The sequence below is a fragment of the Catharus ustulatus genome, chromosome 6 (assembly GCF_009819885.2).
Source record: "Catharus ustulatus isolate bCatUst1 chromosome 6, bCatUst1.pri.v2, whole genome shotgun sequence".
NCBI classification, from domain to species: domain Eukaryota; kingdom Metazoa; phylum Chordata; class Aves; order Passeriformes; family Turdidae; genus Catharus; species Catharus ustulatus.
Window position 1 is genome coordinate 36,997,955 of NC_046226.1, and position 25,393 is coordinate 37,023,347.

The 25,393-nt window shown below is 39.2% G+C and overlaps 1 protein-coding gene across 4 annotated transcripts in view; it reads left to right on the forward strand.

The window, feature by feature from the left end:
- The window catches only part of UBR1 (ubiquitin protein ligase E3 component n-recognin 1), a 64,933-nt gene that overhangs the window by 36,692 nt on the left and 2,848 nt on the right, over window positions 1–25,393 (forward strand). For 2 of the 4 annotated variants that reach the window (XM_033062014.1, XM_033062015.1), the window contains exons 29-46: window positions 237–424; window positions 539–744; window positions 3,067–3,160; window positions 5,387–5,539; window positions 7,711–7,808; window positions 8,369–8,462; window positions 9,872–10,020; window positions 12,777–12,832; window positions 13,141–13,237; window positions 14,479–14,546; window positions 15,389–15,539; window positions 16,370–16,457; window positions 20,046–20,179; window positions 21,383–21,491; window positions 23,451–23,507; window positions 23,989–24,066; window positions 24,725–24,895; window positions 25,085–25,186. In XM_033062014.1, coding sequence (XP_032917905.1) covers window positions 237–424; window positions 539–744; window positions 3,067–3,160; window positions 5,387–5,539; window positions 7,711–7,808; window positions 8,369–8,462; window positions 9,872–10,020; window positions 12,777–12,832; window positions 13,141–13,237; window positions 14,479–14,546; window positions 15,389–15,539; window positions 16,370–16,457; window positions 20,046–20,179; window positions 21,383–21,491; window positions 23,451–23,507; window positions 23,989–24,066; window positions 24,725–24,895; window positions 25,085–25,186 — 2,093 coding nt within the window. The remainder of the gene's footprint in view (window positions 1–236; window positions 425–538; window positions 745–3,066; window positions 3,161–5,386; window positions 5,540–7,710; window positions 7,809–8,368; window positions 8,463–9,871; window positions 10,021–12,776; window positions 12,833–13,140; window positions 13,238–14,478; window positions 14,547–15,388; window positions 15,540–16,369; window positions 16,458–20,045; window positions 20,180–21,382; window positions 21,492–23,450; window positions 23,508–23,988; window positions 24,067–24,724; window positions 24,896–25,084; window positions 25,187–25,393) is intronic. The other 2 variants (XM_033062017.1, XM_033062018.1) reach the window with 1 other exon arrangement.

Genomic DNA, 25,393 nt, shown 5'->3' on the forward strand with positions numbered 1-25,393 from the left:
CTAGTGACTTTTTGTAGACCACAGAAGTCCAGTCTTAGTTCATTAACTTAATCGATGTGTAAAGATTTGAGTTCTATTTGTTAGTATTTTGGATAACGGTTAACTTTTTTCCTCATTAAAGGGCTGTCAGTTAAGGAATTTGATGTCTGTGGTTAGAATGCCTATTATGGGGAAAGAGTCTTCTCTTTTTTTGATGTTCTTAGTTGCCTGTGATTTCTTTGTTCTCTTACTGCAAGACACAGAGCACTCAGGATAAAGAGAAGGCTGAGCGGAAGAGAAAGGCGGAAGCAGCGAGGTTGCACCGTCAGAAGATAATGGCCCAGATGTCTGCCTTGCAGAGGAATTTCATTGAAACGCACAAGCTCCTCTATGAAAACACACTGGAGTCCCAGGGGAAAGATGATGCTATTATGGAAGAAGAAATGTAAGAAAAACCAGACATACTTATAGTGTATGACCTTGTTAGATGTCTGGAATAATGCAGTTTGTTTAGAAAATCCTGCTGGTTATTTTATATCTGTGTCTTCTGCTTTTACAGCATCTCTTCAGCAATTGATTACTCCAGAATTGCTTTGGGCCCCAAACGAGGTCCATCTGTCATTGAGAAAGAAGTTTTGACCTGCATTCTTTGTCAGGAGGAACAGGAAGTAAAGTTGGAAAGTGCTGCCATGGTATTATCTGCCTGTGTGCAGAAGTCAACTGCCTTAACTCAGAACAGGAGCAGAATTCTTGAACTCTCAGGAGGTATGTGATTTTTCTTCTCAGACTAAAAGCAGTTCTGTACCTGGAACTCAAACTCTTTGAACCAACGAAATGTTTGTTTGGTCAGATTGCTAAATGGCTTACCATCCTTAAGAAAAAAGGATGCAAACTTTTAAATTGCTTTAAAATCCATGCTTTAAAACTTCAATGAGAAGTCTATGAAGATTTAGGTTTGTTGTTGAGGGAAATCAGAAAATACTTTGATCTCACAGGATTTAATAAAACATGTAGATTTGGTGGGAGTAGTTACTTTGGAGAAAAACCAAGACTGTTCCTGTTAATTCAAGTACAGCTGCAAATTTTCCCAATATGAAGGAAATAAATGAACATTATTAGAGGCCAGTATGCCAACCTGAAAAGGATTAGAGTGTTTGTTTGGAGTTTTCTTCCCCTTGTATGTCCAGGAAGTAATAAAAACAACACTAAAAAAAGAAAGAAAAAAATCTAAGCAAGGATCATATGATATCATCTGATAAGTGAACAAAAAATTTAATACAAGAAAGTTACACAATCAAAAAAGTTTTATTTGTGTCATTGCATATTGGTAGCAGGGAAAACAAAGCCCAACAGAATTTCTTTTGTAACTAGCAGTTGACTAAACATGATGGAAATTTTGGTGTATTACGTGAGGGAAAGAAGTCAATAAATACAAGAATCAGCGAGAACTTGTTCTTTTAAATAATGAAAGAATATTATTGTCAAGAATAATATTGAGTACTAACTCGCTGACAATTTGTTCTCTTTTTGAAAAAGGAAGTTAGTAATATTTCAAGACAACTGTTACAATTTGCAGTTTAAATTCCTTACTTACAGATGTGGGGGTGGTTTTTTTTGTTTTGTGGTCAACTCATAGAGCAAAATGAATGCTGTCCTATTTTTTTATTGTTACTACTGTGTAGTAAATAGCTTTAAATTTTGTTTGTGCAGTTCATTATTCCTGCTTTAATTTAGAAGTAAACTCTAGATTGTTATTAGAGGAAAGTTCATATTTTTTTTATATTTCTCTAGGGTATTGCCCTATTTTTTATCATGCTTACAAATCCTTACTAAGTTGTTTCACTAATAAGATGCTTCATGCTTTCTCCTTTTGATCATTAACAAGTACTGAATAGTCCTAGGCCTAGGACAAACTCCTACAGAATCCAGCTTGATTCATTTTTCTTTTTATCAGCAAACTACTGGTAATGGCATTTTTGAGCTAGTTGTAGAGAATTTATATCTAGGTCATATACTACTTGCATTTTTTTCTCCTTTTTTCTGTGGTGCCCTGAAGTACAGATGAAGTTCTATGCTCTTGTAGTTGCGCTTGTAAATTTTCTGTAGTGACATGTTGGGCTATTGAAATAATTGTATAAAGAAGGGAGTGGAGTTTCTTTTTCTAGAACTGTTTCTGTACAAAATTTATAGTACTTATATCCTACTGCATGGTCTTCTGCTGCTCATCAGTTAAAAAGAGGCCTGCAAGAACTTTTTTCTTTCAAGATCTAAATAAATTGAAACATGCTTGTTCCCACAGAAGTGCATAGTGGCAATTCAGTGTTATACCAAGGTTTACTTTCTTATTTTCAGTCTCCATTTGACTTAAGGCAGCTTCAGCTGCTGTCAAACAGAATTATTTTCAGTGCAATTTAGGTCCTTTTTTTTCTTCCATTTTGTCAGATTCAAGTGTATTTGTTCAAAGTCAAAAACAGTCCCCCAGATGAGACATGGAAGACTGCTATTGTTCAGTATTATTTAGAATTAAAGTGAAAGTGGGATCCCACTTCAGGTGCACATCCAACACAAAAACATTAGTATATTCTTATAATGTTTCTGTTGTTTAGAATTGTGCAAGATTAGTAAAAGACAGACCTGATTTTTGTTATTCAGCAGTTCGTTTTTTGTCAGTGGTTTGAAAATACATGGAATTAATTGGAGAAGTTATTAATCCTACTTGTCCTTAGTAGTTTCATTTTCATTTAAAAATAAAATAAGAAAGACATTAAAAACTTCAGTGACAGTGAATCCAACCACACATCTATTCCAGTACAGAAGCACCTTTTTTTCTTTTCATCCAGTTTGAACCTTGGCATTTTTTTCTTTGTATGGAAAACCTTTAGTAGTTTAAATGAGTACTCCTTGTCATTGCTCTGCTGCATGATTGATCTGGAAAAGTTAGCCAAGTAGAGCTTTAATGTGACTGTGCAAACTCTTGGATAAGATCTGAAGGTTCATGTTCTGTGTATATGACTGTTCATTTCTGTTCATACTGATGGGAAGTTGCGTTGCTGTTCATTCAATGGTTTTTCTGCTATGTATTTCTAGATACACTAGATCCTCTCTTCATGCACCCTGACTTACCTTGTGGGACCCACACAGGGAGCTGTGGTCATGTAATGCATGCAGCCTGCTGGCAGAAGTAAGGATGTGTCTTTGCTGCCTTTTAATGGTTTTTAATTACTCTGTTTTCCAAATCATCTTAAGAGTACACTGAAAACAAAGTACAGTAAGTGGGTATTTAATTAAGGGATCAAAACTATATGTACTCATCTAAAAATGAAATATGGAACAAGAGATGTTTTGACTTGATGAAGATGATGAACAGCAAAAGTTTTAAGGCCTTCTAAGACCCAGAGAAGAGTCTGTAAGGACTTTATAATTTATGCGGATATAAAAAATGGAGTAAAACTGGTCAAGAATAAGAAACCGTATTGAGTAGGTTTACTTTTGGCAACAATACTCTCAAGTCTGTCACCAGGTCAGTACTTCAAGGGTGAAACTGATCTGTTCCAGTGAGTGTTTAGAAGAGATTCTAGCGTCTAGAATAGAGTATGAGTAATATGAATGGTTAAATCTACCAATATTTGTTCGTGACCCCTCCCATATCAGTGAAGAAACTCTTAATGAAAAGTAAGGGTGAAGAATTGATGCAGTTGCTATAGACTCAGCTGGATTTCTGTTTGGGGTACCCACAATTTAGACTAAGTGTTTTGGATTTGAATGCAACCTGAACATGAAAAGACCAAAATTCTTAGGCTGTAGGATACAATCATCCTACATTTCACTCCAGATAGGTCTGGCAAGTCTAAACTATATAAGCAGTGTGAAATAATAATAGAAATAATCCCACTGAAGTGTTATCAACAAATAGAGTTGGTTCATGCAATTACAAGCTTCTCTCTGTATGACATATGTTGTAAACAGTCTCTTGAGGTTGTTGGTACTTGTGCCATTTTACTTTAAAAAAATCTTACTAAACTTTTTTACTGCTTGTCATTCACTTTTCTACATGTATAATGCTGGTTTTTTGCAATAAAAATATCAGTGCAGAGTAAATATATGCACACACTTAAAACAGAAGTATGCTCCTTGAGTAAAATTCATCTGCTCTCGGTAGATCCATCTACATCTTTGTAGATCTAAGTAGTGAAACATTGGACCTCAGTTTCTTTGCTCTTTTTAAGAAGATAACTTGCTGTATGGGTTAATGGAATTTAAATGGACTACATGCTCTTCACAGAGCACAGAATGTACGAGTATAGTCTTTTATTTATTACATGAGAGACGTTGTAACTTACTAATATTCCTCCAAACTATGCTTGCCATACCTTTCTATGTGCAGCCTAAAAGTGCTGCAAATCCTCTAAAATAGAACAAGTTGAAATGAGTAGAATACCCTTGTAGTTACCATGTATGAAGGAGTTGCTTGCAAAACCATAGTTGTGTATGTGGGGAAAATAAATGTGTGGGTTTTTGTTTATAAGGAAAAGACTTCCCTAAATATTCTGTATTCATGAGAACTTCTGCAGATGCCCATGTATGTACATTTCCTCTTCTCGCATAAATGGGGTTTGATTTTATTGAACATGTATGGTTTAAAGCAAAAAAAAAAAAACAAACAAACCTAGTTATTGCCTTGGTGTGGAAGTTGGATAACTTCATTTCTCTCTCTCTAAGATCCTACATACTTACTCTGGACATTAGGACTGGATTTGTACGCATAAATACCAACAAGACAATAATGAAATTTGAAGGCTTACTGCATCCACTGAGGGGGTGAAAATTTTGATGAAACTTGTAAAAGGATCACAGTTGTTTCTTATTTCCTTTTCAGTTTAAAATACTTTAAGTGTGATATTCTAATATATTATTCTGTCTTCCTGTTAAAAGAAGGCTACTGTTCCACTGTCTAGTCATGAGGCTTGGTAATTGTAATGAATAGCTGATTAATCAATCATGACATGTTACCAGTAGTGTTTCCTAAAATTAAATAACCATATGTTCAATACCTGTTTCAAATTGACTATGGTGAGTTGCATATGAGAGTTATTAGATGCAGTGTTTCATTATGTTGAGATAAGAAGGAAGAGTAGAAAAATGTAAGGATTGCTTGCCTGCAAAATCTTAATGGAATTTATAAGGATATTATAAGCAAGGAAAACTTACCATCATTTTCCCATCAGTGATATACCATGCATTTTTGCATGAATTATTATTTTCACATCCAAGCATGTAGAAGAGTTACAAATCAAAGGAAGAGAGTTGTTTATTGGCTTGGATAAGTGTTTCCTGTATAATTATGCTTTGAACCTTTGTTGCATTTGAGCCATTCCACTTTCTAGTAATTTCCTTTTCAATGTTGTAGGTACTTTGAAGCAATGCAACTGAATTTCCGCCAACGTCTGCATGTTGAACAGATATTTGACTTGGAGAATGGAGAGTATCTTTGTCCACTTTGCAAATCTCTGTGCAATACTGTGATTCCTATTGTTCCATTGCAGGCTCAAAAGATAAACAGGTGAAATACCAGATTGGGTAACCTCTAATTAAAAAAAAAAAAAAAAAAAAAGAGAGAGATATAGCTTTGGGACTGGTCAACTTTTCAAGTTTTTGGAAAACTTTTTTGGAAAACTTGGTTGAGCTTTCTTGTCTGTATAAAATACTGCATGTCTCCTTATTGATTGTTTAGCAAAATACACTTCTTTTGGCAGTAAATACAGTAACTTCACGACTATAAGGTGCACCCTTTTGACTAAAATTTTCCCCGAACTCGGAAGTGCGCCTTATAGTCCGGTGTGCCTTATATAATGCACAAAGTTGCAGAATTTGCCAACCCGGAAGTGGGAGCCCGCAACAGTCCCGAGCCGAGCAGAGTCCACCCGGTGGCGGCATCGGGCCAGTGCCAGGCCGGGAGAAAAGCTGGCGGTGGCGGAGCAGCCCGGGCATGGCGGGGAAAGCCCGGCGGCGCAGCCCGGGCAGGGGGGAAAAGCCGCCGGCATCGGGGCAGCGGCGGCCCAGGGCGAGCCCGCTGGCATTGGGGCACCCGGAGCACCACGGGGCTACCGGAGTGCCGGGGAGGCGCGGGGCTTCCGGAGTACCACGAGGCTGCCAGAATGCCGGCGCGGCCCAGGGAGGGAGGGAGCGGGCTGCTGTAGAAGCCGTGAGCTGCGGCGGCAGCCCTGAAGCACCACGAGCTGCCACCACCACCCCGAGCCCTGCCTCGCCAGCCAGGGGCAGGCAGGAGTGCAGGACCCTGCGCACGGTGGGGGCGCTTGGGACTACATTTAAAGGCTACACCAATCTGTGAAAAATGTTTGCAAATTGAGCATCTGCCAGTAACCTCCACAGGATTCCGTTACTAATTACAGTAATTTCACGATTATAAGCCGCACCATTTTGACTAAAATTTTGGTCCGAACCCGAAGTGTGACTTATAATCAGGTGTGGCTTATATATGGACGAAGAACAAAAAGTTGCTGTTTTAGTTTGGAGGACAGGTGTCTGCTGAGAAAGGCAGGAGCTTCTCTGAAATGGAGAATGTAAACCCCCTTCCTTCAAGTTATTGTAATTTTGAAATCAAGGGGCTTTCAGGTAAAGATATGGGAATTAGGAATAACAGTTCTCTACTAGGAAAATCAGAATAGAAATACAGTACTACAAAGAAACACACTCCAAACCCTGACAAAGTCAGAGTACAACTTGACACCCTGTCAGGCAGGGTGTTAGTAGCAACTCGATTAAATGGTGGCTGCATCCTCCTGCAGTGACAGATGTGATTCAGTTGGAGCAGTGCTCCTGTACAAGGTGCAGTTTCCCTCTGGAGGTCCAGTGGTGATGTGGAGAAATCCGGTTTTCCTCTGGAGTCCGGTGGAGAAAAGGGCTCCCTTAGTATCCCAAAACCTCTGTTTTATCTTGGTAAGAAATGTTGGGCTCTTCCCCCTGGCTGGAGCAACTTCCAATGGGATGAAGTAATTTTATCAGTCACACAGTGGAACTCAGTGGGCCATTAGCAGAAAATGACTCGCTGGAGGAAGGATTGGTTGTGAAAAGATAAAGAACAATGCCCTGCCTGGCTTCAATGGATGGTTCATTAGCAGAATATCTGCTGTGGAGATAAGGATCACTGCCCCCACCCTCAATAGATGGTGATAGAATAGATAACTTTTATCACACTCTGTATTGTAATGTGCGGCTTATAATCAGGTGCGGCTTATATATGGACAAAGAACGAAAAGTTTCCAACACCCGGAAGTGTGGCTTATAATCAGTGTGGCTTATAATTGTGAAATTACTGTAGTTACTTTGTTGCGTGCGGCATGGATCTTCACGACAAAAAAAAGTGCGCCTTATAGTCCGGTGCACCTTATGTAATGTACAAAGATGCGAAATTTGCCGACTCCCAGAGGTGTACCTTATAGTCCGGTGCGCCTTATGGTCATGAAATTATTGTATTTTATTTTTTATAAAACATTTTTGGCTTGTCTGCTCTTTGGAGGTGAAATAAATGAGAAAGTACCTAGAACTAGTATTCAGCCTTACAGTCCATTTTGTATTGTTTGCTCAAAATTTCTGAAGCCAGTAAAACTGACCAAATACTGAGTTAATTTGGATTAATTTTGTTCTCTGTGTTTTAAGTTAAGGTGGTTCTCTGAGTGTTTAGTAAAACCTTCTTTCTATTTTTGTTTTCAGTGAAGATGCAGAGGCAGTCGCTCAAATCCTGTCCCTAGCTAGGTGGCTGGAAATTGTCACAGCCAGGATATCAGGCTACAGCATGAAAAATGCTAAAGGTTTGTTATAATTTTTAAGCTATTCTGTGGGATATATGTCAGTCCATGTTTTAACTAGTACAAGCAGAAAACTTCAAATAAAGAATATATTTTGCTGTCAATCCAGGCAGTATCAAATGAAGCTGGAGATAAAAGCTATTGCCCTTTCTGAGTTGATGTCTTGATTTCAGTGCCCTCACCAATTTTCTGGCTTTTGTTAAATTATTTCCATCTTCCTGTAGAAAAATAATTGTGTGCACTTGGAGAGGATGCCAACAGCTAATGCTTATGGTTAATTAAATTTTTGTATGACTGTGAGGTAGTAAAAAAGAGAACAACTTAATTATAAAGGACAAAATGAAAGTAGGTATGAGTATTTAGGAAACAGGAGGCACAGAGAATCTACTGTTTTGGGGAATAGAAAACGAGGAATCATGAAATACTGTCTGGCTGGTGAGGTGTGTTTGCGATTATTTTCAAATCAGTTTCAAATAAAAAATTGCTCCCTTTTTTTAAACTGTTGTAAAAACTGTTACAACTTCTTTGCTTTTTAATGTGGATGTATTTTTTTTTCCTTGAAGGAGAGAAACCAAATCTTCCACCTTTCACCAACAAGGGAACAGGGAACTCGGCTTTGGAATTCCATTCCATCCTTAGTTTTGGAGTTCAGTCCTCGTAAGTGTTACTGAAAGTGTTCTCTGCATTATATTAATTTTGCCTTCAATATCCCAGGTATACTTCAGAATTTGTATTGAAGGAAAGACATTTGATTTGCTTGGTCTGATTAGGATCTTACTTATTCTTTTCCATAAACATTCGCTGAATATTGACTCTGTGAAGAGGTAGGTGGACCCTTTGGTCAAATCCAGTCTGGTACTTATGTTCTTGGTACAAAGCTAGAAGTCTGGAATCTTCTAAAAACAATTCCAGTGATTTAGGTTACTTGCTGTGCCTCTAGGCAAGGTATTTATTGTCTGTTTGCCTTAATTTTCCTGCTACTCATCTGTTTTGGGTGTAGATTTCAGGTGGTTTTGGACACAGTGATGGAATGTGGATCGCTTAGGGAAATAGGGTTGTTGTCTCTTTCTATTTATGTTCTATTCTAAATTAAACTCAATGCCAACGTTGCATTTGAAACAGCAGTTAGTGATCATGTTCCACATTACTAATTGTAACGTTAAGCTTGTTCAATTCCAGTGGGCAAAAACATTTGCCCACTAAAACAGAATGAATGGGTAAATACTTTTCAAGTGAGCTCAGCTGTGCCTTACGTTTTTTAGGTCATGCTGTAAGTACTCTGCTACCTCACACTGACATCATAGTTAAGCGGAGTACCCACATGTATCTTTTATTTGTAAAAAAAAAATTAAAATGTTCTGTTGTCAAGAAGTTGAATCAAATGTTTTCTTGATGACTGATCTTCATGGGAAAGATTCTGTAGTTTAAACTTAAACAGTGTTGTTTAAGTGTGACCTGGCTAAACCCCAGATTTTGCGGTACAATTGTTTTGTCCATGAAGATATGGAGAATTAATACAAATGCCATATAATTGTTTGAAAGTTGTGTGTATGACTTGGAAAAAACCCACAAGTCATTAAAACTGCTAAACACTTGTTTACATAAAACTACATTTACATAAACTGATCTTATGTAATTTGAAAAGTGCTTAAATGCTAAAAAGTATGTTTAAAAACACACTTGAAATGTCTTCCATTTTTAGCACCTTATTATTGTCACTTTAGGACTTAAAATTGCAGTTTCTTCCAATGTTTGTTTTCATGGCATTTTACTTTGTAATGTTTGCATTTTTCTAATGTGAATTGTAATGTAATACACAGAAATAGTATCTTCCAGCCTGTTAGCTCTTTCTCTCTCAATTCATAAAGCCTTTTTTGTCAAAGTACTTGCTTACTATTGAAAACTGGGGATTTTCTTCATCTCTGTCCAGACGAAGGGTTTTTGTTTTCAATATTTCTTTCAAAAATAACTGTTCTGGTTTGGACTTGGACTCTGTTAGTGATGGATTAACCAGTAATTAACACTACTAGTAACTGAGACTGAAATTTTCTCATCTTGTTTTGCAGAGCCAAGTACTCAAGCAGTATCAAGGAGATGCTTATTCTCTTTGCCACCACCATTTACAGAGTTGGACTCAAAGTTGCTCCGAATGAAGCTGATTCCCGGATTCCTATGATGACCTGGAGCACATGTGCTTTTACCATCCAGTGTATAGGTAAAGGATAATTTCTGTTTATGCCTTCTCATGAATTGAAAATATTACAGTTGCTTGATTATTTGTTTTTATACAATGTGATTGTACAAATAGGCACATTGTATAAAAGTTTTACATAAGTATGAGCCATATGTAATAGTATAGTAAAGTAAATTATATGTAATTGCCTATATACAGTAATTTCACGACTATAAGGCGCACGGGATTATAAGGCACGCTTCCGGGTGTCGGCAAATTTCTGAACTTTTGCCGATATACAAGGTGCACCGGACTATAAGGCGCACTCTTTTTTTGCAGAAAGGATCTGCCCCCAGTTCCCCCCACGCGGTTGCTGGCTGAGGCCCTGCCTCCACCCGGCAGCCGCAGCACCGCGGGACCCCCTGCACCCGGCAGCCACGGCACCACGGGCCCACCTCCACCCAGCTGCTGCAACCCTGCAGGCTGCCCTCACGGCTCACACTTCCGGGTTGGCAAATTTCTGAACTTTTGCCCATATATAAGGCGCACCGGACTATAAGGCGCACTTCTGGGTTCGGGTCAAAATTTTAGTCAAAAGGGTGCGCCTTATAGTCGTGAAATTACTGTAATAACAATTATTCTCTATAAAGCAATATAAATAATAGGATGTTTTTCTTAGATAATAGCTCATGAAATATGGTATGGAATGCCAACATTGAGTTTAATTTGAGACAGCAGTTAGTGGTCATGTTTCACATCACTGATTGTAGCATTATGCATGCATGTTCAATTAATATCTTCAGGCTGCCCAAGAACATTGACCAGCAGGCATCTCCTATACTAAATATCCAATAGCTGTGAAATAGTACTCCCTGTCTCATTATTTGTTTTTGTCTGTATTCTTAAAGAATTTTCGTGGGATTTGTAGAAGAGCCTCTTATATTCTGAAATTGCTAAGTAGGTACCTGGCAAAAAAAGAAACAAACAGAAAACCCACCGAAAAAGCTACCAAACATTCTCTACCATGAACCTCTGAAGGCAAAAATGTTACCAGAAAAATGATTTCATTGGGATAATATACCTGTTTATCTCATTTCATTTACGTCCTACATACACAATTAGGCTTGTGTAATAAACCCGAAGCTTTGGATAAATCTGTAGAGGCTTCCAGGTGGGGAAAAGGGCAAGATGGTCTAAAATGCGTGATAAAGGAATTGAGAACATAATTGTACACATCCATGCATGTGACTTGCCAACTATACCAAGTATTTCTTCATGAAGCTGTTGAAGTACAAGATTAGTCTACCTTTAATCTCTAGTGGAGTATCAGGAGTTCAGGAAGTTTTTAGGTGGATTGGGAATATTCTGATAAGGCAGAAACAGTCACAGAACTGATTGTATCTTTAGTGATGGATTCTATATTTTCAAATAGGTTGAGAAAATACTGGAAGCCACCCTCTTCATTAGCATTAGTGTACTTAATGCTGTGCAGATTGGTTTTGTTTGATATATGAAAAAGTATATTGGTGGTGTCAAGGAGGAGTTTGCCAGCAAGTGCATATTACCACAGCTGTGATATTGAAGGCCTGTCTTAGTAGAAGAACATTCAGGTACTCTAGAGGAGAAGAGTACAAGCCAGAAGGACCACTGTGACAGTTTGAGTTATCCTAGGCCACATCACTTCCTTGGATTCATTTTTGTTTGCAAATAGAGCAGACTTCTGTGAAATTATAAAGTAAAACTGCCTGCATAGTTTCAGTGTGCTGGTCTGGAGTCCAGTTATAGTGCATTATTAAAGTCATTTAATGGGCATGTAGACAAGCTGCCTCGACAAGGAACTTTAGAGGAACCTCTCGAGGAGGTTCAAAGCATTGACCCAAGGAATGTGAATTGGGATCACTGCCAAAAGCCAGACTCCTGAAAAAAGAAACAAACTCAAAAAAACCCCACCAAAACCTCACAATAAAAAGCCTCCCAACCAAAATCTCCCAATTAAATGAAATTTAAGAATTCCAAGCGTACTGTTATATCTCTGTTAAGTGACTAAAGTACAAAAACATTGAATTGATGTCTTTTTACTGAATTGAGTTAATTTGATTTAGTTTTTTTTTATTGGCTTATTTTTTCCTTATTACTCCTTCAGAACCAGTGCACTCAGGGAGGAAAGATGAACTGTATTCCAACTTGACAGTTTTATTTTCAAAGTATTTTCTATTAAACTACAGTCAAATGCAGTAGTGCCAATTTTGCCAGGTTGCCAGAGCAAGTTGTGGCTGCCCCAACTGTGGCAGTGTTCAAAGCCAGGTTGGATGAAGCCTTAAGCAACCTGGTCTAGTGGGAATGTCCCTGCCCATGCCAGGGGAGTTGGAGTTAGATGATCCTTAGGGTCCATTTCAGCCCCTTAATGTTCTCTGGTTCTATGATAAATGTGAGGGTAAGATGGCTGCATAGCATCTCTGTAAATGTAACTTGATGGTTTTGAGCATTGCATAAAGGTAACTGAAACTAAATCTGAATCCATAGAATGGATGTTACATCATCATTCACATGAAGCAGCATTTCTTTAAATCCTTAGTTTGCAAGATCTGAAAACTGAAAATTATTAAAAAGCTTACTACAGTAATTTATCTTGGAAATGATCAGTTTCATTTAAGACTATTTTTTTCAAGAGAATTATCTTATAACAGTGAAATTGAGCTTTAAAATGGAGTGTGTATGCTAAGAATAATAAAACTAATAAATTAATATTAGATTGTGTAGAAAAAACCAGCTTATTTTTTCCTGTGTTTAATTTTAAGAAAACCTCTTGGAAACAGAGGGGAAGCCTTTATTTGGATCTCTACAAAATAGACAGGTATGGATGAGTAAGATATGCAACATATTTGAAATAAAATGGTTTATTTATAATATACATGCATCTATAAACGGGTGAAAACTGCTAACATCAAGATAATTCTCTGTTGAGGCATCTCTTAATGTTTGGATTCATAGCATAAAGAGCAGTTTGAAAGAATAATATGTCTTTTTATATATGGATGTTCATATTAAATTCATTTATAAGTGTCTTTTATGTTTATGTAGAAATAGACATGTTTTTACAGTTCTATATCACTATTATATTTAGCCTTTTTTCCCATTCAACCATTTTCTCTTGCGCTCTAGCACAGCGGCCTTAAAGCATTAGTGCAGTTTGCAGCTGCTCAGAGAACAACAGCCCCACAGGTCCTGATTCAGAAACATCTGATTCGTCTCCTAGGAGGTACTGTGTTCCTTTCATTTACTACCTCTTATGTTGTGCGAGTTCCTATTCCAAAGTAGCACAGCGGTTAACACAGCATAGAAGCAAGGGTCACAGTATTTGACAATAGTGCTCATTTCAGTTGCCTGAAATCATGGGCTGTACACTGAACTCATCCCAGGTTACCCAGGCCTACAGATAATGAAGTCTGGAACAGATGGGTCCCAGCTGTTTCTAGCAATGTTCAGAATGACCCAAATTCTCTTCTAAACAGGTGAATAAAGCCAAAAAATAATCTCTTAATTGTGAGACCTATCTTCTCAGAATGGCGAAGAAAAGGTGAGGCTTCATTGCAGCCTTCCAGTGTCTTATGCGGGCTTATAAAAAGGAGAGAGAGGGACTTTTTATAGAAGGATAGGGACAGGACAAAGGGGAATGGTTTTAAATTGAAAAAGACTAGGTTTGGATTAACTATTAGACAGAAATTCTGTACCATGAGAGTGGTGAGGCACTGGAATGGGCTGCTCAAGGAAGTTGAGTTTGCCCCATCCTTGCAAGTGTTAAAGGGCAGATTGGATGGAGGTCTGAGCCTGACAGAACCTGATGCAGCAAGTCACATTGCTGCCTTTGCAGGGGATTGGAACTGGATGGTCTTGAAACTGCCTTTCAATGCAAACCATTCTATAATTCTGTGACTTTCAGTACTTCCAAAAGGCTGCTTGAAGCCTAGCTTAAGATATTTCAGCCTCAGGGAGAACTAGTTTGAAACATGTAACTTCCCCCATATTTCTTATTGATGGGTTAGTATGGTGGCCTTTGTGAATCCCACTGTAATTTACTTTCTATTAGATAAGACTCTTGAGTGTGTTTCTTAGGCTTTTGTATTGGATGAGGTTGTGAGGTGTCTAGTGTTGAGGTGCCTAAGGACCTTCACCCTTAACACTGTGTGTGATTTGTTAGAACTCGAAAAGTAAAAATTTATGTCTCAGAATTTTGAAGATAAATTCATTAAAATTGTCAACTGTTCGGGTGTGTGGAAATAGCTAAACATGCATAATCAAGTCCAGTGGTAAGCAGTTAATAAATAGATCCTTACTTTAGAGATCTGGACCTTTGTTTGATGTAAACACAGAAATGACAGAGGCTCTAAAATCAGATTCTCATAAAACAGTTCAATCCGAAAGAGGGAAGTATGTGCTAAATGTATAACTGCTTTATTTGTATAAAATGTTGTATAAATGTATAACTCCTTTACTTTGTAGTTCTCCTACCAAACTTTAAAGGGGAGGACACTCCATCTCTCTTAGAAGTAGATATGTTCCACATTTTGGTAAGCATGTTCATTTTATTCTTCATATTAATACTTTCTTTGAGCATAAATTTTTGTGTACTCTACTCTGTAAATAGTATCTGTTCACTTGCATGAGTCAAATTACTATACATGAGCATTAATCAAATTATTTCATATGACTGCTATATGAGTTTATTTTTAGTTCTGCTAACTTTCAAGTCTTTGCTGTCTTGTTCTCATTAAATTTCGTTTCTGCAATCTCAGTCTTTTTTACTACTTCTGTTGTTACTAAGCATAAAAAATAAACTTAAGAAGTCCACTCAGTTTCTTTCCTTCACTTTCCCTTCGTCTCAATCAGTATCTCACACCTTCTGATTCCTTTGCATTGACTATCACTCCCTTCTGTATTTTTCTTAACCTCTTCTTTCTGTTCTTAACACAAATCTGTATTACAGAATTTTTTTCTGTGAAAAAACCCCAAGCAAGCAGAAAACAACCAACAAAACCAAACTCACCAAATAAAATCTGTTTTGCCCCAGCTGCCCTTCTGTCAAATGCTTGGTCTCGCTTCCCACTTTTTTCAGTGTGCTTTATTTTGTGTCAAAGACCAGAAATTAGGCTTTTTATGAACTGGGCATGACCCTAAACTGGCAATTACCATGCAACTCTGACTTTCCTGTATGCTTTAGTGCACAAATGATTAATACTTTCCAGTGAGTTTTTGCAACACTTTGAATTAAAACTAGCAAGATAGATTAACATACTCAGATTCATACTCAGAAATAAAATACAAATGTATAGTGAGAGTATAATTGCTACCCTTGTATATATTTTACCAAATTTTTTACACTTTAATATTTGCCTATTCCTTTTCACTGTAGGTGGGAGCTGTGTTATCCTTTCCATCTTTATACTGGGAAGATGCTGTAGACTTGCAACCTTCATCAGTTAGTTCAGCCTATAACCACCTCTACCTCTTCCATCTGACAACACTGGCACACATAATGCAAATTGTCATCTCTTCAGCAACAGGTAGATGTGTATTTGTGTGTGCATTTTTCTGATATTTTTGGACAGTTTCTTAAAAATAATGGATTGATACCATTAGTGTCTTCCAGGTATAAATATCCTCATAAGTGACACTTAGGCCTAGGTAGTTTTCTGGTAAAAATTAAATAGCACTACATCAAGTTCAGAGCATTTTATTATATCACTTCTATGTGCTTAGACTAAGAAAACAAAGTAGTTATTGATATACCAGTACTTATTCTGTTCAGTCATTTCGGAGGGGTAACTTTCTCTTCTTTACTCCTTGTGGGAGAATTAAAGTTCTGCCAGCATCACTGGGATGCACAATGTTAATCAATATGGATTTGGAAAATAAATCTTCATCCTTCAACTTAGTAAACACAGAGATCCAAAATACAGAATCCTGTAAACTGATAGGAGAGGATTTGTTTTTTTTCTCTCTATTTCATAACATTGTTAAAATTTACCAGTAGCCTATAGACTTTCTAGCTAGTATTTTGTTTTTTCTTCAGTATGATAAGAATTTAATAAAATCTAGATGTTTAAAAACTTGCTGTAGCTTAAGCTATGTAGGACAACTTCAAAAGTTCAAGGAAAGGAAGTTCTTTACATGAGGATAAGTAGCAAAGGAATAATCCTGATTCTTCCTTACAGATTCAGTCTTAGAACATTTTTAAAACAAAAAACAGCAAATAGAAAAAAAACCAAGCAAATTAAAGAGGAATTAATTCTGTAATGCAATTGAATAATTTTAAGAAATGGTTTTAGTATTTGCAAAAGAAGTGTGTCAGGATGGAGTGCATTTACAAGTGGATTCATCTTTTTGTGTGCAGAATCCCCTGCTGCTCACTCATCTGATAACAGTGAGGAGGCACAGTCTGCACAGTCTTTCTGTAGAGAGGTTTGCCAGTACACTAGTGGGTAAGTAGCAGTTCAATTGTAGCTTTACATTTTCCTGGAAAGACAGCAATCCACAGGATTGACCAGGACAACACAGACGGCAGGAAAAAAATTACTCTTTTTGAATGGGCTGTTAGCATAGTGCCTTGTGCTTTCTTCCCATGCTCTTAACTAAGTGCTTTTAGTTAAAGTGACTACTTTTTGTGGACAGCAGAGTAAATCATTAGCCTGAGGATGAAAAAATACCTGTATCCATTGTGGAAAGAAATAAGTCTGACTGCAGTATTTATTTTTTTTCTTTGCTTTGATTATTTTGGTTTAGATGTCTTATGTTACAAATAGAATCCAGAAAGAAGGAAATGACCCTACTATAAAAGGGAGAGAAGTGGAAAGCTGAACATTGTTGCTTATTTGAGCATTAGTGCCCATTTTTCAGACTTTTCTGATAGGTACAGTTGTCTAATTTGAACCTTTAATACAAGTGTGGTTCATAAACTCAGTGCCCATTCCTTGGGCAAAGGGGAAGTTGGAAGTTAAGTGCTGGTGGCTGTGTTTCACAGAATTTGGGGTATATGAGTGTTGTTTCTCACCATGTAGCATCCTCCCTCATCAGCTCCTGGCCAGCTGCTGGCTGTGCAGGGGAAATGCTCACACCACCTTCACACAAGGCAGTACCTGTGGTGGCAATGCAGTCAAAGCCCACGAAGGCATAGAAACAGGTGGCAGCACTGGTCAACATCCCTTCCAGTCCAAAGAGGAAAAACCCACCAGAACCAAGAGCTTTTTTCCTGGAAAAAATGCAGTAGAGCAGCTGCTGTGAGGTGCAGGGACAGCAGGGCCCATGCCTGCCCTATGCCATATCCTGGCATGGCACACTTGCTCTACTTACATGTCACCCGGTGAGTCTGACTGTGAGAAGGTGACCTAGTTCTTCTCTGAAAGCTGCCAGTTCTTCATGTCTCCCTTGATGAAGCCAGCCATGATGACAAAGCTCAGCACCAACAGGTTCACTGCTGTGAAGATTTTGTTCACGAGGGCAGATTCGCTGACACCAAAAGCCAGCAGTACTGTGGGGACAGAAGAGGTGGGTGGAGACCCATCAGGCCTCCCATGCCATCACCCATGTTACCATGGAGCTGCTCTCCTGCACACCCACCAGTAAGCAGCAAAATCAGGATTACAGCAAAGTCTGGATGCTCGGCCAGCACTCCTGGCAGTTGCATTGAGATCCTGTTGGCAGAGAAGGTGGAGAGGTGGTTACCAATGATGTCAAATGCTGCACTCCAGGCTTGTGCCACATTGGCTGTACCTGGTTGATGGCAAATCTGTGCATTAGTCTGAGCCCAGACTGGTACCTGTGGACTGGCACCAGCCACCTGCACCTGAGCACCCACCTCCCTGCTGATCCCACCCCACATCCTGCCCCCAAGCACCACACACTGCCCCCCGACGCCCCCCATGCTGCCAGCACGGTGCTGGAAGGAGCCCAGGCATGCTGCCTGGCCTTGTACCTGTCACATAGGAGAGAATGAGGTTCCACCTGGCTATAAAAGCCCAGATCTTGCCAGTGCTAATGTAGCTGTAGAGATACGCAGAGCCAGCCTTGGGGACACGGGCCCCAACTCTGCATAGCAGAGTCCAGCCAGTACAGATGAGAAAGCAGCCACCAGGAAGGACAGGACAATGGAAGGACCAGCCATCTCCTTGGCTACCTCCCCAACCAGCACATACCCACCAGCCCCTAGTGTGCTGCCCACACCCAGGGATACAAGGTGCAGTGTGGAGAGGCAGCAAGCAAAATGTGTGTCATCAGAGTTCAGGTCCACTGTGTGCTGGCAGATCAGCTTCTTCCCAGAACTGGTCATTTTACCCCTCAGAATCTTGTCTTCTACTCAGGGAAGCTCAGCTGGTCAAAAGTCCTGCAAGAGAAAGGAAATGCAAAGCTCAGTGTCCTTCAGGCAGCAGGACTGGCACTTCAGAGGGCAGGGCAGGCAGTGCTGCACAGTCCTTGCACCAGAACATTGAGCCAGGGATGAACCAAGTCAGTCCACGGTGGGAGATGCCCATTGCTCAAGCCCTGTGTGGTCTCAACCATAGAGCTCATGTGCATGTCCCAGAGGCTGCCCACTGTGTCCCAGGCTTGGCAGACTGGAGATCTTTCAGCCCAAACTTGACATTCCTCCAGCCTGGCACATGGGTATACACAGCAGCAGTGATGTGGAGACAAAGAATTCCTCCAGCACAGGATTTGATAGGCTGGGCGGACTTGCTCGATGCAGCCATTCCTTTTTTGCTTTCAGCGTCTGCACCACATTCTCTGCAGGAATGCATAACCAGAGAGACACATGGCACAGAGCCCCAGTGCAAACTCCTTGCCTGCTGAGCAAGCACCCCGAGTGTGTGACATCCCCACTCCTCTTGCTCACAGCAGCCACCTGTCTCCAAAAAGCTCTGAAGACGAGCAGCCTATGAAGCAGGCATCCAGCACAGAGGAGCTGCAAGGAAAGTTCCCAATGCCCATGGCCACGGCTGGCACCTCTGCCCAGTGCTCAACCACCCACCCACCCACCAGTGTCTTCTCCCTGCTGGCTCCTCCCTTCATTGTGAAAGCGAGCATACTCCATCCAGGTGCCCAAGACTGCATGCCACACTACATGTATCAGCCTAAATATGCAAGGATAACTTTGTGACCCTTTTCCGTAGAGGATTATCAGGACAGCAGCGGCAGCCACCGACTCGGCTGTTTCCCCATAACGAGCAAACTATCCTGCTTCTTGATAAACCTCGTCCTGAGCTGGCACTTGTCACATTCAGGCTTGACCCCACGTGCAACAAGTGCCCTCCTCAACCACTACCTGAACAACTCTAGCTGCCGTCCCCAGCACTGCTCAGTTGTCCGGAGTATTTATTCGAGATCCGCATCTTGTAGATAGAAGAGAAGCAGCGTGTCGGGCGGCAGCAGGAGCCTCCTGGTTCGGGACCGCCGCCTCAGCCCCCGCGGGGGCATTTCGGGCCCCGAGGAGTGCCAGTCAGGCTCTGTTGCCCCGCGGAGCCCAGCGATGCCCCGGAGATGGCAGAATCCGAGCTGGCAGGATGCAGCAGCGGCGCGGGTCCTGCCAAGCCCCTCCCGGTCCGGCGGCAGCGCTCGCCCTCACTCACCAGTGGCTCGGTTCGGCTCTGCTCGCCCCGGTGAGGTCCCCTTTAGGCGAACTCAGTTCGGCCCAGAGCACAGAGAGGGACGAGTTTTGCCCGCGATGGACTAGTACAAATAAGTGGGCGGAAGGAACAAGCGTTCAGGAAGTCTGCCAACAAAATACGAGGCAAAAAGAGCAGGTTGGGAACCCCGCCTCCCAGCCCCACCCACCCGGATTCCTCCGCACGTTGTAGGAAATACGAATCCCAGTGACAAGGGGCACCGGGGTGAGGCATAGCTCGGCCAGCGGGAGCCGAGCTCCGAGAGCAGAGTGAGGCACCTTGCTCCCTCGGGACAGGCTACGGAGAGAGCGGGCGAGGGTCCCCCCCATTCTACCAATGCCAGCCAAAATGTGGTAGTGCTATAATGATTTGCGCTATGAACTACTGCAACTATTTCTCGTTTGTGTTTTACAGTTGCTTTAGTCAGGATATTCCAGGCTGGCTTGTGTGGGATTGTGTTAAAAAAGGCATCATGCCTTACCTTCGTTGTGCTGCTCTATTTTTTCATTATTTGATGGGAGTTTCTCCACCTGAGGAACTACTGCAAGGTAAATATGAGAAAACAAATGTATGTTCTTCTTTGTTGTGAAAGAATTTATAAATGTTCACAACTAAACAATAGTCAGTACATGAAAGTAAGACTTGGAAAGTAAAGGAATTACTAATTTGCAAAGGAAGGGACAGGCACTTGAAGCTGAGTTATCTTGGCCACTTTTGCATAGAAGAGCATTGCTTCTGAGTAAATGCAAATATGTGAATTATCAGTGATGTATTGATAGAAAGTACTTGTTGATTAAGATTCAGCGGTTTAAGGATAATTTCAGGAATTTAGATCACATCACCTGAGAAATTGCCTGAAATATATATTAAAAACCCGGTGGTTTTGTGTAACGCTAATGTTGGTAAATGCTAAAGATACAGGGATTGAGCAAAACAAAGCCCAATAGATAAAAAGCACATTATAAAACTTAAGCCTCCTACTTGAAGGATCCTAATGCATTACTGATACTAACCCCAAAAATGAATATTTAATCATGTGTCAAAATTCAATGAGACACAGAATCATCAACTATTGGGAAACAAAGACGATATTTTTTATTAATAACTGAGACAAAATATAACATATATAATGTATAACAACAAAAATACAAGATTGATTTATATAAACTGTGAACAAAGTTTGAATTTTATTAGAATATACAAGTCAAAATCTCTGCACATTGGGCAATACTGTTATCCTTAGCAGGAATCTGGATCTTTGACTCTGTAGGGAGGAGTCTTTCTGGTGAAGCAGCAACATAATTTTCTGTAGCAGAGACCCCTCAACTAATGATAAGATTAGTCTGATTTTATGTAATGTTAGCTATAACTTGATTACAGCAAAATGTGGTATCATTGAGGACTATCATAAGGATAGTGAAAAACTGAAATGCAAGTACAGAAATCTACTGCACTTGTGTTGTGTGTTATGCAGTAATTTAAGCAAGGAATTCTGTTACTGCAGCAACTTATGCATTTAAAAATGCTTAATAATATATATCAATTTTTTTAAAACAGATCCTCAACTAATCCAAATCATTATAGCTTTGATTAAGTTGACAGAATAATATCCAATTGTACTATGTAGGATCTATGCTGAAACTGTAGAATACAGACTATTCAATGAAAAAGGGATCGGGAGGTTTCTGATTTGAGTGAATTAAGTGTTTCAGCACTGCTGGATAAGCAGTTGTTCGTGTTTTCTTTTGCAGTTTCTGAAGAAGGGCAATTCAAGGCACTTTGTAGTTACCTCTCTCTACCTACAAATTTGTTCTTGCTCTTCCATGAATATCAGGACACAGTAAATCCACTGCTTCAAAGGTATTAACTGGGACTGGACAGGCCATGTTTTGCTGTTGTGGTAGCCCTGTGGGAATTCTAGATCAAAACTGATAATGACTGAGCTCAAACTCATGCTGAAGTTCTAAACATTTTGCACAGGTACACTGAATCTCTTAAAGCACCTCAAAAACATAAAGTACTCTCTATTTTCTGATAATTCCAATATTAATTATAGTTTAAGGGAATAGTGCTTGCAGACTTATGTGAAATCATACAGACAGTAGTTATTTTAAACCTTTGCTTGTTTGATATGCCACTCAGTGTTCATTTGCCTATTTTCAGTCTGTCTACAGCAAGCTATAAAACGAGAATGTAGAAAATCACATAGCTGCCGGGGTGAGACTTTGTCTAATTTCTTCTCAGCATATGCAAAATAGACTGGTAGATGTTGAAATTGGCTTAATGGTTAAAAGGTAAAGTTTGAGCATTACCTACATTCCCATATGCAGTCATGGAGTCAGAGAATGTTAGAGGGTTGGGAGGGATCTTTAAAGATCAGCTGGGTCCAACCTCCCTGCCATGGCCAGGAACACCTTCCACTAAATCAGGCTACTCCAAGCCTTTTGAAAGTTTGTGAAAGTCGTAGTAAAGAAAACTTTCTTTAGCAGTAAAGAAAGAATTGGTTAAATTCTGCTTTCAAAAGCTCAGAGTAAATCAACATCACACCATCCCCCATTTACAATTAAGAATCATCCAGCTATATTATGTTGGAGAATTTCACATGACTGTTTGAGCACCTGGTGGCAGTAATGATTATTCCTGGTTCTTGGCAGAATTCTCTGACTCACATTAGCTTTTACTGCATTGTTGTTTGGTTGGGTTTTTTAACCTCTAGTTTTTTTAACCTTTGTTGTCTAGATTTCTTCAATTTAGGGATGTTTTGAACTGTTGATTTCCAGCCGTCCCTATAGCTGACCTAAACAGTTCCCTACATACAGTTTTCTAATGCTCAATTCCATGTGAAGTATTATGTATCAGCATAATGTATTATTGCTTTTGAAGCAATAGATTAATTTTTATGAGTAAACTATTAAATAAGTTTGTCTTACTCATTCTTACATATTTGCCTTAAGATATAGCAGTGCTTCTAAGACAACAGAGAAGATAGTGCTTGTGAACATTGGGAAAGATCACTAGAAGCAGGATTGACAAGTAGTTACAATGCTACAGAAAAAGAGGTTTCAAGTAGGAGGCTGCATATTTAACGTAATAATAACAGTTGCCAAATCATCATGCCGGTTACCATATGTTTTTTCACAGAATCTTATTTCAGAAGACTGAATTTGATGATTGTTGAGAAATGTGTTAAATGAAGCGTACTAGATTGACCATCTGCTGCAGTTCTTTCTCCCTTGTGGTTTTTTTTTTTTTTAGAAATGACTTAAAAGACATCTTAAACATACCAGTTACTCTATTCAGTAACTGGCCAATACTTGCCATTGTTTTAATAGACATGGTTGGCCATTCTAAGCAAGCACACATCATGCAATAAATGACTGTAAAATAATCATTAGGTGATGATTATTTAATAAAAACAGCAAATGCTTTTCTATTAGAATGTACAGTATTTATTTATGCTGTGCCTTTTAGTGCATGTATTTCAAAATGTGCTGTGTATTGTAGCCCAGTTTCAGAAACTGAGTATGTCTGGACTGCTTACATTTTTAAACTCTGTGTAAATCTTGTGGTTCATGTACATGATGATAATTTGAAGTGTTTTTTTCACAGGAGTTTTTCCTTCTGTATGCAAATTTAAAACAGTCTCCTAAAGAAAACTATATAAAAACACCCCCGTTTTACCTTGCAAAGTTTTAGGTAGAACTATCAATGCTTTTATCAGTGTTTTGTGTTTGCTTATCACTTTACTAGTTTCATTTAATGAACCTAAGTGCATATTTGTATCAAATGCTGTCATCTACAAATGTCTGTTTGAAATAGGTGGTGTACTGATCCAGTGGTATTAAGTTGTTTGAAAGGGAAAAGCATTGCAATAAGGTAAGCTTATTGTTGTTGTTTTTGTCTGTTTCTGACTTAAAACACTTGAAAGAATGAAGTGCTTGTGGGCAGGTTAGAGACCTTGTGTTTTATTCCTTCTACTCTACTACTAGAAGTACATACTTCTTTAAAGGTCTTGTTTATTATTCCTCATACAATGAGTCTTTATTGAGATTGTACCATATTGTTAGACAAGTAATCTGTCCTGCTCTAGGAAAGAACAAAAGCTAACTGAATTATGAAATGTCTTCATACATGTAGGTTGTATGTGAAATTTAAGTTCAACACATTTGCTGGAATATGGAAATATTGAAGCTCTCATGTGGAGCATCTCACTTGGGATTCCAGGACTGAAGAATGGCTCTAGAATTGTGGACTTTTGCAGAAATTACCAAAAGCTTAGCAGAGATTTGTGGTTATTTATACAATTGTTTACTTTGGTCTTTATTATTATCATAATAGTTCTATTCCACTTACCCAGGTATCCTAGGAAAAGAAATCATTTAATAGAGCTTCCTGAAGACTACAGTTGCCTTCTGAACCAAGCCTCTCAGTTTAGGTAAGATGTGGCATATTTAGTTGTCTTCTTAGGTGTTTTGTCACTTTTAGTGAATTTTATATTCTTGCAATTACTGTAACTGTTGTTGAAAGAATACAGAAATTATTTTGAAGTGCAGGCATTGTTAAGGTTATGCTGGCCAATACTAGCACCTGTTCATTTTAAGTGTGAAACACAACAGCTTGCTAAATGAAATCACTTGATTGATAAGACAGCATATAACATTTTTATAGCTTAGTCTGCTGGTCATTTTATCTCCTATGCAATGTGCATTTGGTTTGGCCATAAACCTGAAAATTATTTTTGCACTAGACACAACAAGCCCAGATGATGGCACTGTTTTATGCCAAGAAGAGTGAATCATAGGATAATTGAGGTCAGAAGGGACTTCTGTTGATCATCTAGTTCAGCCTCCTACTCAAAGCAGATATATTGCAGATAAATAATTTCAAGCAGTGTGAAAAGACAACGTAAGGAGGCAGATAGGTGAAATGATTGTGACATAATATGTTTTAGATTTTTTGTTTGATTGTGATTAGGGGTTTTTAATTGGTTGGATAGGTCTTTTTAGGGTTTTCTTAAGGAACGTTAACCTTAGTGAACATTTCTTTTTAAAGTTTTAATTTCTACTGTGACACGCTGGTTACACTTCTTCTAGATGCCCACGGTCTTCTGATGATGAACAAAAACACCCAGTATTGTGTTTATTCTGTGGGGCAATGTTGTGTTCCCAGAATACTTGCTGTCAGGAACTGGTGAATGGGGAGGAGCTGGGAGCCTGTACTTCTCATGCTCTCCAATGTGGAGCTGGAGTCTGCATGTTTCTCAAGTAAGTAGCCACAATTCAATGTGTTAAAGAATAAAGGGGAGTATTAGAAGGACAGAATTCAGAACATTGCCAAAGCATTTGATTCTTTTTGTTTGAGATAAACATTACTTTGACATAAATTATAGCTCACCAACTAGGGAAGAACCTGCTTGGAGTTTTATTTTAAGTGTAGCTATTCTTTTCTTCAAGAATCAGGGAATGCAAAGTTGTCCTCATTGAAGGTAAAACCAGGGGCTGCTTTTATCCTGCACCCTACTTGGATGAATATGGAGAAACAGATCCAGGTCTAAAGTAAGTAAATGCTTGACTTCCTACCTTTCCATTTTTATATCTCTTTCTTTCTTATACTCATTGGACAACACATTCTTCTGGCTAGTGTGTACAGCACTTTAATGTAATGTGTGTCTTAGCCTGGGGAACTGATGGCCGTTTCCAGACAGAAGTGGGTAGTTTATAATGAGAAAATACACTTTCTTGGTACTGTTAAACTTTCTTACT